Raw genomic sequence first — 15,440 nt, 5'->3', positions numbered from 1 at the left:
CAAGGTTGAGAAGTTTCAAGCCCCCATATTCATATTCATTGTACAAAACCTTTCTTTTAATCCTTTCTGGTTTGCCGTCCCAGACAAAATCGAAGACCCTCCGCTCATAAATCTTAAAAAAAGTTTTGTGATGGAGCTGGTAATGACAAAAACAAATAAATAAATTGAGGAATAATTAACGAGTTGACAATAGATATTTTACCATACAAGGTTAAGGATTTCCCTTTCCATAATTGCATAATTTTATCCAGCTTTCTTAGTCGATTATCATAATTTACTGAGCCTAGATCTTCCAGGTTCTCTGGGACAACAACACCAAGTATGTTAACTGGTCCATCTGTCCACAAAACAGGCACTTTGCATTCCATTCGAAAGGACGTTCCCTTTAGATTTCCGATCCTTAATATTTTACATTTATCATAATTTAGCTTAAACCCAGATTGCTGTGAAAATATGTCCAAAAGATCAAGAAGGTTTTGCAGACAATGAGGATTGGGGCTTATAAAGAAGCTTGTATCATCTGCATACATTGTTATTTTACTTTCAATATTATTATTACTGAGCCCTTCAATATTTTTATTCAATCTAACTTTAATCGCCAATATTTCCATAGCAATAATAAATAAGTATGGAGACAAAGGGCACCCTTGTTTTAGACCTCTTAATAGAGGTATTGTCCCAGAGATGTATCCATTATTGATAATTCTACAATTAGTTTTATTATATAGCGTCTTGATCCAGTGTAATAAGGAGTTGCCAAAATTGAAAAAAACTAAGCTTTTACAAATAAAATCGAAGCTAATTTTGTCAAAAGCCTTCTCCAGGTCGGCTATAAAAATTAATCCTCTTTTATTTTCCATATTATAATTCTCTATAATTTCTAATAACTGTCTAATATTGTTTCCTATATTTCTTCCTTGTAGGAAGCCTGATTGATCTTGGTGAATAATATTTGACAAAACAGACTTAAGTCGTGTAGCCAAACATTTTGCCAGGATCTTAGCATCATAACACTGAAGTGTTATTGGTCTCCAATTTTTTAGATGAACTGGGTCTTTATACTGACCATTTATTTCCTGTTTCAATAATAAGAAAATAAGACCTTCTGTTTGAGTGTTGGACAAAAAACCTGTTTTATATGAGTAATTAAAACTAGAAAGTATTGGTTTCTTAAGATCTTCATAAAATACTTGATAAACCTCAATAGGTATTCCATCTAATCCTGGGGTTTTCCCTGGATGAAAAGATTTAACAGCTTCCACAAGTTCTTCCTCTCTAATGAGGCCTTCACATGAATGGCTTTCTTCTGAATTCAATTTTCTTTCATAATTTTCTGGAAAAAAAGTTGTAGTTTCAGGAGGGATTACTGGATTAGAAAAAATGTTTTTAAAGTAATTTTCCATTTCTTTCAACAATGTGGTGTGTGTATGGTGTGGTATCCAATACCTTTCCATTTGTTTTAATAAGCTTGGAAATGTTCTTTTTAGAACGATTTTTTGTTTGGATATTTAAAAATAATTTTGAACACTTCTCACCTTTTTTCATCCAGATTGCTCTGTTGCAGTCATAACTTTTCAATAATTGTTTTTCAACTAAATCTGCTAACTCCTCTTGTTTGGCTGTAAAGGTATTCAGTTGCTCACTAGTTAGATTTTCATTACTGTCAATGTTTTTTTGTAAATCCTCAATTTCTTTCTTTAATTCCTGTTCTGCCGCTTTAAAATTTTTTTTTTCCATGAAGAGTATGCAATGGCATATCCCCTAAAACAACATTTGAAGGCTTCCCAGACTATTTGGGGATTTGAAGATCCTACATTATTTAAAAAAAAATCAGTAATAAATTGCTTTGTTTTTTCGATAAATTCATTATCCTGTAGATGCATTTGATTAAACTTCCAATATCCGGGCCCACGTGTATTATCTTCAATTGCAATATTTATTCCTATACAATTATGATCAGAAACGCAATTTATCATCGATTGATATTGCAGTCACTTTATTTAGCAATGAAAATGATATCAAAAAATAGTCAATACGACTTGCCTGGTTTTGTCTTCTCCATGTATACCGTACTAACCTAGGGTTTTTGAATCTCCAGATATCAATTAAATCAAATGCATCCATAACATTTTGAATCTTTTGTTAAGATTGAGGATGATAATCCATTGAAAAATTCCCTTTTCGGTCCAGAACTTTATCCAAAGCAACGTTAAAGTCCCCCACAATAATAATTTCCCCTTGTTGTTCTTGCAACATGTCACTTATTTCTTCAAAAAAGGAAGGTTCATCAACATTTGGCCCATACAGATTCAAAACACATCTTTTGACCTTGAATAATCATATTTAATATTAGCCAACGTTCTTGTGAGTCTTTTTCCATAGAGTTAAATTGAAAGTTAAAGGGTTTTTTTAATCAAAATCATAACACCTTTTGAATTTCTGTAACCATGTGAAAAGAAAATTGGACCATCCCATTCTTTTCTCCATTTTTTTCATCTAAATGTGTTGAATGCGTTTCTTGAAGACAAAAAAGATCTTGGTTTTTTTTTCATTCAGCCACATAAATATAAGTTTTCTTTTTCTGTTGTCTGCAAGACCATTGCAATTATAACTAATTATTCCAACTTCATTATCGTTCCTATAAATCCAACATCTAACTACATTGTCCAGTCCCAGAATAAACTAAAAAGCTCCACAAACAAAATGTCAAAACATATCCGTCAAGTCGTTACCATGGTGATGTCGCGATGACGCAATCACTGCGCGACATTGTTATTGTTCCTCAAATGCTTCTGTACAGCTCACCGTTAACGTACAGTTTATCCACAACAAGACGAGCTTGTTGTCCTTTTTGCCTAAAGGACTTTATAATTGGAATCAACCTACGTCGTTTCTCCACCACCTCGATTAGATATTGGCTGGTCATGAAGAATTTAGTACCTTTCAGTCTTCTGGGGACAGCAAGCATTTCATCTTTGCATTTGGAGTTAGTAAACTTTACAAGCATAGGTCTCGGTTTAGCATCCTCCTTGCGTCTGCCAATCCTGTGTGCTCGCTCCATCTGGATCCTCTTAACTTCTTCCTCCGGGATGCCGAGTCGCTCCTGCAGAAAGGCTCTGACGAGGTTCTCCGCAATGCCGTAAGTTTCTCCTCCATCTTCGCTAATTCCCAAGATTAGCAGGTTGTCCCGCATGCTCCTGCAGCGGAGTTCTAACAAGTCTGCCTTTAATTTCTCGTTCTCCGTTGTCAGTCTTGTAGTTTCGAGTTTCAGGCTTGTTAATTCAACTTTTAGCGTTGTCTGTTCCTTTTTTATCTCCACCATTTCAGCGTGATTGTGCTCGACTGATTTTTTCAGCTCTGAAACGTCATTTTTTAGTTCATCCAAAATGTCCAATTTTCCAAGTTTTTCAACCATGGCTTGCAACATTTTTCGATCGTCCGGAGTAAATGTACTACTGTTTGTTTATGTAAAACTGTTTGTTTATTTTGTTGACCACTGACCGAAGAAATGATAAACTAAACTAAACTTAACTAAAATATCATAATTTATAGTTTTTGCTGTAATTTTTTTTGTGTTTCAGATCAATGGACAACTTTGTCATCAACACTTTGACAGAGTGGCAGGTGATTACACCTTAAAGAAATATATAAAGGTAAGAAGTATATATATTGTTTTATCATCCACAGCATATCAAGTTTGCATTGGCGACACCGTGTGTGTTAGGGCTGCAGAATAAATATCATTTGAGCTTATTTGAGCAATATTCACATTGCAAACATTGTGATCCAGCAGACAAAGTAACTCCAAAGGGCGTGCACCTTTTAACATGCAGGGGCGATTAAAAAAAAACATTTGTTTTCAGGGCTCTGTGTAACTGTGTGCTAAAGACTCTACATCTGATTAAAGGCTATTTAGATAAACCTTGATTGATTGATTAACTCATTTTTTCGGTGCGACCTGGCCGATGCTTGCTGTCTCACCGCTTACTGATTTTTGCACGACATCCTGTGGTCCCATGATAACTGGACTGCACGATTATTACCAACACAGTAGGGTTGTATGGTATACCAGTATTAGTATAGTACCGCGATACTAATGAATCATATTCGGTACTATACCGCCTCTAAAAAGTACCGAAACCAACCCCCCATTGTCGTCCCGTCGTGTCATTGCTGGTTTACGAGCAGAGGAGCATGTTCGGCAGCGCACAATCACGGAGTACTGACAAGCAGACACAGTGTGTAGACAGAAAAGGGAGAACGGACGCATTTTGGTTTAAAAACTAACGATATAGGTGAAGTTATAACACTGAAACGCCCTCAGGAAGAGGTGTTTCAAGACATGGCTAGCTAGCTAATGGCTAAAGTCCATCCGCAGTCTGCAGTTGTAGCTACTTCTAAACCACTTATCCTCGCCTCCATGGTGACAAAAAAAGTAAGTTTCTTACAAGTATCATCCCTGCAGGACGAGGAATAGCTAAACATGCTTCACTACACACCGTAGCTCACTGGCATCACAATGTAAACAAACGCCATGGGTGGATCTACACCTGACATCCACTGTAACGATACCAAATACAAGACCGTATCTAGTCGATACTACTATGATTACATCGATATATTTTAGCATCGAAAAATTTTCTTCTGTTTTAAAAAAAATGCATATTATGTTTATGAACTCAGGAAATATATCCCTGGTTTTTGAATATGACCAATGTATGATCCTGTAACTACTTGGTATCGGATTGATACCCACATTTGTGGTATCATTCAAAACTAATGTAAAGTATCCAAACAACAGAAGAATAAGTGATTATTACATTTGAACAAAAGTGTAGCTATCCATCAATCCATCCATTTTCTACCGCTTTTCCCTAACATGTTAAAAGAGAAAGTAAGCAGATATAAACAGTAAATGAACAAGTAGATTAATAATTCATTTTCTACCACTTGTCACTCATAATGTTGACAAAATAATATAATGATAAATGACACAATATGTTACTGCATATGTCAGCAGCTAAATTAGGAGCCTTTGTTTGTTTACTTACTACTAAAAGACATGTTCACTATTTTATTTAAGGACAGACTTGCAATACGAAACATATGTTTAATGTACTGTAACATTTTTTGTTAAAATAAAGCCAATAATTATTATTTTTTTAAATTATTTATAAAAGTATCGAAAAGTACCGAAAGTATCGAAATACATTTTGGTACCGGTACCAAAATATTGGTATCGGGACAACACTACAACATAGTCTTGAATGCTAAATAATAATACATTTTTAAAAAAGGTATACGGAATTGGTACCACAATGGTTAAAATGTGAAAATACATATCCCTGATCCTGAGAGATGCTATTTTGTACAAAGAAAGCGATGGAACAATAACTCTGAATAATACACCTCTTTATATCATAAAAATCATATTATGCGTCCTCGTAGTTATGAGCAGTATGATTTGGCTCAGTCAGTCATTGCAGCATTTTTGTTTGCTTTGTCATTAAAGCATCATTGGTTCCTTTTAAATGTTCTATATACACGTTTATATACAGTACAGTCCAAAAGTTTGAACACACCTTCTCATTTCAGTGTGTTTTCTTTATTTTCAAGACTACTTACCTTGTAGATTGTCACTGAAGGCATCAAAACTATAACACCTGTGAAGTGAAAACCATTTCAGGTGACTACCTCTTGAAGCTCATCCAGAGAATGCCAATTGTGTGCAAAGCAGTAATCGGAGCAAAGGGTGGTTATTTTGAAGAAACTAGAATATAAAACATGTTTTCAGTTATTTCACCTTTTTTTGTTAAGTACATAACTCCACGTGTGTTCATTCATAGTTTTGATGCCTTCAGTGACAATCTACAATGTAAATAGTCATGAAAATAAAGAAAACCCATTGAAATTAGAAGGTGTGTCCAAACTTTTGGCCTGTACTGTATGTTTTTATTATTTACAATATTTCTGGTATTACTAATAACAATTGATATACACATATATTTTAAAATGGCACTACTAATCATGATATATAATTAAATATGTAATAATAAGGTAACACTTTAGTATGGGGAACATATGAACCATTAATTAGTTGCTTATTAACATGCAAATTAGTGACATATTGGCTCTTAATTAGTCATTATTAAGCACTTATTAAGTACTTATTAATGCCTTATTCTGCATGGCCTTATAATACAATTAACTAAGAGTCTTCCCTAACCCTAACCCCGGCCCTAACCTAACCCTATGTTAATAAGCAACTAATTAATGGTTCATATGTTCCCCACACTAAAGTGTTACCAATAATAATACATATTATTATAAATAATTAATTATCACACTTGCGGTCCCCCCGAGCGTGACAAATATCAAACAGAAGTGTTATTATTACTATTACTACTACTACTAATATGACTGTAAAAAATAGATAATTGATGATTATGATGATTATTATTGTTATCCTATCTTGAAAAAGCTGCACATTTCTTCAGGCTACTACAGTATACTGAACATGTAAACATAACTTGTCTGGGGCCATCCTATATTTACTTCAAAATGTACAATGGAAAAATATGAAAATCCTTCCACATATCAGTTGGAAAATTGTCATTGTTTCTGTTGTTAAGCATAATTGCGGAAAAAAAAATCCTCCCAGGAAATTCACAACATTTTTATGTATGTGTTTGACGTAAGTGTGAATGCTTGTCTCTCATCATTTACACAATAAACGCTGTTCGCCATTGGGAAAAATGAGGTACTGGGGGATTCTTTTCTGAGTTTAACGACAATCTGGGGGTTTACACTCACACATACTTGGCTTGAATAAATAAAGGGAGCATTTTCGTACTCTGTCTTCCCCAACTCTTTTGTGTCTCTGGGGGCTTCCTCTGACTTCCTGCCATTAAAGAGACAACCCACTGGAGAACGGGGGGTGACTGACGTATGGGCTCGTTTTTGCTCCATGTCTGGGTTTGTGGAACTTTGCCGAGGAATTTACTCACATCATTTAAAAAACAAAAACAAGAGAAGTCTGGACTCACTGTCGTTGCTGGCACTGATACGCACAAGGGCTTAAAGTAAGACTGCACATTTGGAGTGATCATTCTGTCTAGAGGCTTTATGTCTTTAGAATTCAAACTTTCGACATCTAAAAATAACCATCATGTAATAATGCTGAGTCAATCCGTCAGTTTCAGAAGTTGCTCTTAGAGTAATGACACTGAATTTTTCCAACGCTTTGCCTTTAAACGAAACCGGCTGCTGCAGTTGTCCTACTGTCATTAGCTCATTGCGCAATAGGACCTCCCCCTTTGACATTTCACACTGAAACTGACCACACGGTAGAAAAACCAGCACAAACGCGATGCAAACTCAAGCCTGAGATCCTCGTCCTTAAACCCAAACAAGAAATCGAGCGAAAGTACAAACACTGGCGAGACCACACACCCGCAGGAACACAAACATCTCAACAAACACACCACAGCACGGCCACTTCAAACGGGAACACACCGGGTGTTGTCAAAGTTTCTCTCAACCAACGTTCACCTGAGCCCTTCCTTACCTTCTGCAGCCACTGGGTGTAATTCTCCATAATGTGCTCCAGTTGCTGGATCTTCTGATTGGAAAAGTCCGGTTCAGGTGGCGGCGAGTCTCTCTGGAGGGAGTTGGTGTTGTACTGAGGGCCCCCGGCCTTCGCCTCCTTGCAGGAACCTTCGCCCGCCGCTCCTCCTTCGGGTAGGATGAAGGTGTAGGTGCACTGGCCATGCTGGATCTTGTGTAGACGTCTGCCGCCGCTTCCTCCGGTGCTGCCGCCGCCACCTGCGGTGCTGCCGGTGCTGCCGGTGCTGCTGTCGGTCCCTCTGTCTGCCCCTCTGTCAGCCCCTCTGTCGGTCCCTCTCCTCTGCTCGCCTCCTCCGCAGCCCACAATTACTGCAAGTGCTGCCAAAGAGAGCAAGTGGTACACAAATGTGTAGCAGAGCATCATATCAGCGGTACGAGCGATGGGAGTCCTTTATCTGCTGTGGCTTGGTCGGTCTTTTGGCTGGATTGTTCCTTTGGATGTGCATCAAGAGCCTGTTTGTCTCAAACATGCGCAGTCCATCTTTACATTGGTGGGTCAGCATTGAAAGCCACTTAAAAGTGCAGGCCCGGAAAAAGTTTGGCACATCTCATGCAACGGGAGTGACAACCCGTTTATCTCGATCTTCCTCCGAGAAAGCCCGGCGACCGAAGTGTGCGTCAGTCAGTCGACGCATTTAAAATAAGCGCAGGGTAATCTGGGAGGGTGCCATTAGACCTCCCCTGGTCTCCTTTCTGCTCGCACCCTTCTGCTGCTTGGCTTAACGACTGCATGGAGTGAGAGAGACACTCTCACTAAAGAACAGTTCCAATGCTTCCAGCACACTCTGAGCCTGCCCCTTGTAGAGCCTGCAGAGGAATGTGTGTGTGTTTGTGTGTGTACACGTGTGTGTGTGTGTGTGTGTGTTTGGCAAAAAAGGGACCCCAGCACAGAGGATGTGCTTCAACTGTAAGGGTCAGCTTACAAGTGCTGTGACTTCAGGCTAACTAAGTTGCATTTTAACTTTGCGTTGTTAAAAAAATATTCAAAAAAAATGTTTTTCCTGACACTGTTGGGCTTCTCTGCATTATTCCATCTCGGAAGAGGCACTTAACCATACACTACCGTTCAAAAGTTTGGGGTCACCCAAACAATTTTGTGGAATAGCCTTCATTTCTAAGAACACGAATAGACTGTCGAGTTTCAGGTGAAAGTTCTCTTTTTCTGGCCATTTTGAGCGTTTAATTGACCCCACAAATGTGATGCTCCAGAAACTCAATCTGCTCAAAGTAAGGTCAGTTTTGTAGCTTCTGTAACGAGCTAAACTGTTTTCAGATGTGTGAACATGATTGCACAAGGGTTTTCTAATCATCAATTAGCCTTCTGAGCCAATGAGCAAACACATTGTACCATTAGAACACTGGAGTGATAGTTGCTGGAAATGGGCCTCTATACACCTATGTAGATATTGCACCAAAAACCAGACATTTGCAGCTAGAATAGTCATTTACCACATTAGCAATGTATAGAGTGTATTTCTTTAAAGTTAAGACTAGTTTAAAGTTATCTTCATTGAAAAGTACAGTGCTTTTCCTTCAAAAATAAGGACATTTCAATGTGACCCCAACCTTTTGAACGGTAGTGTATGTTTGGGAAAACTTTTAGAAAAATGGTGTTCCTTTTCCTATTGAAGACTATCAAATGTGTAGCTGTGGTCAACAGCTTTGTCCTGCCCCGGGCTCGAACCAGTGACCACAAATCCCTGCCAAATGGCTGGTATTTGTTGCTATCATGCACCCACCTAAACCTCACTTCAGGTCTCTAGCCTGTCAACCTTTCTGTTTTTTTATGGGAAGTCACATTTCTTTAGCCGTTTTTTTTTAGCCTTCCATTAATTACCGTATTTTCAGGACCATAGGGCGCACCGGATTATAAGGCGCACTGCCGATGAGTGGGTCTATTCAGGTCTATTTTCATACAAAAGGCGCACCGGGTTATAAGACGCATTAAAGGCCTACTGAAACCCACTACTACCGACCACGCAGTCTGATAGTTTATATATCAATGATGAAATCTTAACATTGCAACACATGCCAATACGGCCGGGTTAGATTAGTAAAGTGCAATTTTAAATTTCCCGCGAAATATTCTGCTGAAAACGTCTTGTTATGATGACGTTTGCGCGTGACGTCACAGATTGTGCGGACATATTGGGACACCATTGTGGCCAACTATTAAGTCGTCTGTTTTCATCGCAAAATTCCACAGTATTCTGGACATCTGTGTTGGTGAATCTTTTGCAATTTGTTTAATGAACAATGAAGACAGCAAAGAAGAAAGCTGTAGGTGGGATCGGTGTATTAGCGGCTGGCTGGAGCAACACAACCAGGAGGACTTTGAGTTGGATAGCAGACGCGCTACCGTGAGTACAGCTTTGGCTTCCAAACATTTGATCGTTTGCCGCTATGTGCATGTCACGTACGTAACTTTGGGGAAATATATGTGCTGTATGAACTTTACGGAGGTGAACGGTACTTTGGGCTGTGGGATTGAGTGTGTTGTGCGGGTGTTTGATTTGTATTGGTGGGTTATATGGACGGGAGGGGGGAGGTGTTTGTTATGCGGGATTAATTTGTGGCATATTAAATATAAGCCTGGTTGTGTTGTGGCTAATAGAGTATATATATGTCTTGTGTTTATTTACTGTTTTAGTCATTCCCAGCTGAATATCAGGTCCCACCCGCCTCTCACAGCATCTTCCCTATCTGAATCGCTTCCACTGCCCTCTAATCCTTCACTCTCACTTTCCTCATTCATCTTTCATCCTCGCTCAAATTAAAGGGGTAATCGTCGCTTTCTCGGTCCGAATCGCTCACGCTGCTGGCGTCCATGATTGAAAACAATGTGCAGATGTGAGGAGCTCTACAACCTGTGACGTCACGCTACTTTCGGTACAGGCAAGGCTTTTTTATCAGCCACCAAAAGTTGCGAACTTTATCGTCGATGTTCTCTACTAAATCCTTTCAGCAAAAATATGGCAATATCGCGAAATGATCAAGTATGACACATAGAATGGATCTGCTATCCCCATTTAAATAAGAACATTTCATTTCAGTAGGCCTTTAAAGGGGTCATATTGTGATTTTTTTTCTAAAATAAAAACACTTCTTTGTGGTCTACATAACATGTCATGGTGGTTATTTGGTCAAAATGTTGCATAGATTATGTTTTACAGATTCTCTTCAAGCCGCTTTCTGACAGTCGCTTCAGTATGCGCCGTTTTGTGGGGGGTCTTATTTACGTGGCTCACCTTCGAAAGCGTCTTCTCCCCGTCATCTTTGTTGTAGCGGTGTAGCGTGCAAGGACGCAAGTGGACGAAGTGTCAAAAGATGGAGCTAACTGTTTTAATGACATTCAGACTTTACTAAAATCAGGGGTGTCCAAACATTTTCCACTGAGGGCTGCACACTGAAAAATCAAAGCAAGCGTGGGCCATTTTGATATTTTTCAATTTTAAAAACCAATACAATATATGTATAAAAAATATACATTTAGGCCTCCACTCAGGCTTGATTCCAGGGACCCCAAAAGGTTTTGGTAAAAAAAATATTAAAAATGTGTCATTATTCAGTATTATTATTTTTATTATTATTCAAGTTTTAAATCCCTAGATCACCATTAGGTCTATCTGTCAATATAACATTTTTAAAGATTTAAGTCGTATGCTCTATTTGTCAAAGAAAACCCTGTTTTTTAATGGAAAAAACACAAAATATGCATTATTTTCACACAATAACATTTTTAAATGGAATATTTCAGATTATATAATAATTGGAGCCTTAAAAAGGTCAATAACTCATAACACCATTGATTTTAATTCATTATTATTTTTTGAGCGATGACACTTAAAAAACAAATCACACAAAAATTATTGGGGAACCAAAAGGGTCCTACTCATTAAAGTGTTAAAAAATAAATTATACATTTTTTTTACTGTTTACTTTTAACACAATAATCTCGAGATCAACTTCAGATCTACCTGTCAATTATATGTTGTATTGTTGTTTATGTTATTTGTTTGTTCGTTTTAGGCCCTTCTTTAAAAAAAAACAAAAAAACAGCTACATTTTTTATATGGCAAACACAAAATATGCAACATTTTCCTCCAAAAATATCTCAAAGTGCAATATTTAATGTGACGTAATTGGAGCCCTGGATAGGTCAATAATTCATAATAACATTGATTTTGGTTCATTATTATTTTTTAAAGAAAGAAACAGCCTGCATGGCAGCTTTGTGTTATTAGAGTGAACATTGCAACATTTTCTTGTTACATTTCACCTGTTTGGTCTTTTATACCACTTCTTATGTTTTACATTTTTTTAATCGTATTTTAAAATGGGCGGTGGGGCCGTTAAAAAATTACCTGCGGGCCGCTAATGGCCCCCGGGCCGCACTTTGGACATCCCTGACTTAAATCAATAACGGAGCAGTATCTACTCATCCGTGGCTCACTAGTGCAATAACAACGACGGAAATGTGTTCCGTGAAAAAGCGTCCGACTGGAAGTCTCTAATAACTAAAGTTCCTTGAGTGAATTATATAAACTCACTACACCGGTAGTTTTTAGTGCTTCCATAGTTAGAACTTTACGCTACTTTATGTTAGAAATGGTAACAGCAGAGGGTGAATGTCCCATTAGAAGAGGATAGGGAAAAAGAAGAAGCTTATCGACAACGTTGTCGGCACGGACTACAAAGGTGAAAGCGTGCAAATCTTCAGGACTTAAGCAGATCCCAAATACACATCAGCAGGTACCAGAAGGTAAGAAAAGTTGGTTTTGCATAATATTACGAAACAAAACGCTTGATAAAATGTCTGCTAATAGGTGCCATTTTGCAGTCCTTATACACACACCATAGTAATACTTGTATGTTGAAGAGTACGTCTGACTACTGTAGTCGTAAAGCGCCGACAATCCATCAAGCATTGCGGCTTCATAGCTATTTGAGCGCCGTGTGTAATGTTCTGTATTCTCAATTAAACATTTCAAGTTTTGGTGTTGTTTACTGGCGTCATATTGCAATCTAAACGTATGTATTATGTGTGACTGCCATCTACTGGTTACACTTGTCATTACACCATGTACCAAATAAAATAGCTTTGAGGTTGGTAAGCACAACCAAAATTATTCTGTACATTAGGCGCACCGGGTTATAAGGCGCACTGTAGATTTTTGAGAAAACGAAAGGATTTTAAGTGCGCCTTATAGTGCAAAAAATACGGTAGAAAAAAATCCTCTACAGTTTAGTCGTTACTACAGCGACCAGGGGCCGTACTTATCAAGCTTCTTACTTAAGTCCTGAGAATTTGCGAAATTTAGTCCTACTCTCAAACTTAAGAATAAAAGCTTTTTATCAACGTTCTTAAGTCTAAGAATCACTCCTACTCTCCACGATATTTAAGAGACCTTCAGAGGTGTCTTAAGTGGTTAGGAGTTGCCAGCAGGGGGTGGCACTGAGGCGAGAGGGACGTGCGCGAACATTCAGGGAGCGGAACGATGTTCTGGATTTGTTTGATGACGAGCAGCTGATCAAACGGTATCGTTTAGACAGAGCGGGTATTATTTTTGTCACAGATTTAATACTTTTCGATTCCATGTTGATTTCTGCATGTGGCTGTAGTTGGCTAGTATATATAGAGCCACCCACACCAGTTTCAAATTAGTTGCCTAATTAATGAATTGGAAAGAAAATGTTATGACAGTAGCGTATGTGTGTGGCCGTGAGGTGAGTGACGTCAGTGAGTGTGTGGGCGACAGAAGAGAGGGAGCGGTAGCGTGAGTGCCGGCGGGGACTAGTTTGTTTTGTATTATTTTGTTGTTTATTGTCAAAATATACACTCCCATTGTCCACTTAAAACATTTCCAAGATATTTCTTTATTCTTAGACAACGGATTCCCTTTCGTGATTGGTCATTTCTATGGACACAGAAATGACGTCACCTAAAATTCCATTTACGGCACATAGTAATGTCGTAATTCAGCTCTGAGTGTGACACTTAAGATTCAGTCCTACACTTCGCTGAAAGTGTGAGTAAGACGCTTCATAACTAACTTTTAAGTGCAGCTTTCAGCGAATAATTTATTTACTCTTAAGTCAACTCTTAGCAGACTTCTTAGAGTGCCATTTTACACTTAAGTCCTGAGAATTTGCGAAATTTAGTCCTACTCTCAAACTTAAGAATAAAAGCTTTTTATCAACGTTCTTAAGTCTAAGAATCACTCCTACTCTCCACGATATTTAAGAGACCTTCAGAGGTGTCTTAAGTGGTTAGGAGTTGCCAGCAGGGGATGGCACTGAGGCGAGAGAGACGTGCGCGAACGTTCAGGGAACGGAACAATGTTTTTTTTTTTTTTGATGACGAGCAGCTGATCAAACGGTATCGTTTAGACAGAGCGGGTATTATTTTTGTCACAGATTTAATACTTTTCGATTCTTTGTTGATTTCTGCATGTGGCTGCAGTGGGCTAGTATATATAGAGCCACCCACACCAGTTTCAAATTAGTTGCCTAATTAATGGATTGGAAAGAAAATGTTATGACAGTAGCGTATGTGTATGGCCGTGAGGTGAGTGACGTCAGTGAGTGTGTGGGCGATAGAAGAGAGGGAGCGGTAGCGTGAGTGCCGGCGGGGACTAGTTTGTTTTGTATTATTTTGTAGTTTATTGTCAAAATATACACTCCCATTGTCCACTTAAATATTTCCAAGATATTTCTTTATTCTTAGACAAGGGATTCCCTTCCGTGATTGGTCATTTCTATGGACACAGAAATGACGTCACCTAAAATTCCGTTTACGGCACATAGCAATGTCGTAATTCAGCTCTGAGTGTGACACTTAAGATTCAGTCCTACACTTCGCTGAAAGTGTGAGTAAGACGCTTGATAACTAACTTTTAAGTGCAGCTTTCAGCGAAGAATTTATTTACTCTTAAGTCAACTCTTAGCAGACTTCTTAGGAGTAATTCTAAGAAGCTTGATAAGTACGGCCCCAGGTCTGCTCAACTCAGCCTCTGCAACACTGCGGGGTGGGCTCGTGACAAGGAGCCAGGTGAATTGCATCTTAAATTAGTCGATAACATAAAAAAAGTGAGGGAGACAAATGGATATAAAGATAACAAAGTCTCTTGGCAAATAAGACACTAAAGAAGAGCAGGCAGGTCCCACATCGGGTCGGCGTGGCTCGAATGGTAGCAACCGAGCAACCGTGCCAGCAACTTGAGGTTCCTGGGTCTCACCCATCTTGCTCCTGATGGGTCGCGGTGAGCTACTTGCATGGCAGTTTCCGCCATTAAGGGAGAACGGGTGAATGTGATGTATTATGTAAAACGCTTTGGGTGTTGTTTCAGCTATAGTAAAGCGCTCTGTAAATACAGACCATTTACATCCTTGTACATGCTTTTTGCAAGATTTGTAACATCGAGGAAGAAATGACGCCAGTCAGGATGAAAAATGTCTCAACCATAAACGCAGTGAAGGAGCCCGCAATTGTGTTTTTATTACATTTACTTTATTTTCTGTTACTATATAACAGGGCTCCTCACTAGGAAACCTTACATTTGGCCCGCTAACTGTTTTATTGTATGTATGTGTTGGAACGAATAGCTCAGTTGTTAATGATGCAGGTTTGTGGTACTAGAGACATGGGTTTGAGCTGCATCAACTCTTTTTTTATTCAACTGTGATTTGTTAAATCCCATATCTTTCGACATTTTCCTAAGAAATTTCACTAATTTTAAAATGCAATGTCTATGGATGTTCTTATTCATCCAGGTCATTGTATTCTCAGGGCATTCAATCGATTGCAACTGGAC

The 15,440-nt window shown here is 38.5% G+C and overlaps 1 protein-coding gene across 1 annotated transcript in view; it reads right to left on the bottom strand.

Moving 5' to 3' along the window:
* angpt1 (angiopoietin 1) overlaps positions 1-8,348 on the bottom strand; it is a 208,506-nt gene extending 200,158 nt beyond the window's left edge. Inside the window, exon 1 of the mRNA XM_062029975.1 lies at positions 7,568-8,348. Coding sequence (XP_061885959.1) covers positions 7,568-7,990 — 423 coding nt within the window. The 5' untranslated portion in view covers positions 7,991-8,348. The remainder of the gene's footprint in view (positions 1-7,567) is intronic.
* Positions 8,349-15,440: the final 7,092 nt, after the last annotated feature.

This window comes from Entelurus aequoreus, linkage group LG20, assembly GCF_033978785.1.
Source record: "Entelurus aequoreus isolate RoL-2023_Sb linkage group LG20, RoL_Eaeq_v1.1, whole genome shotgun sequence".
NCBI classification, from domain to species: domain Eukaryota; kingdom Metazoa; phylum Chordata; class Actinopteri; order Syngnathiformes; family Syngnathidae; genus Entelurus; species Entelurus aequoreus.
Note: the sequence above shows the minus strand (reverse complement) of the source record. Positions and strands in the feature narration are given on the sequence as shown.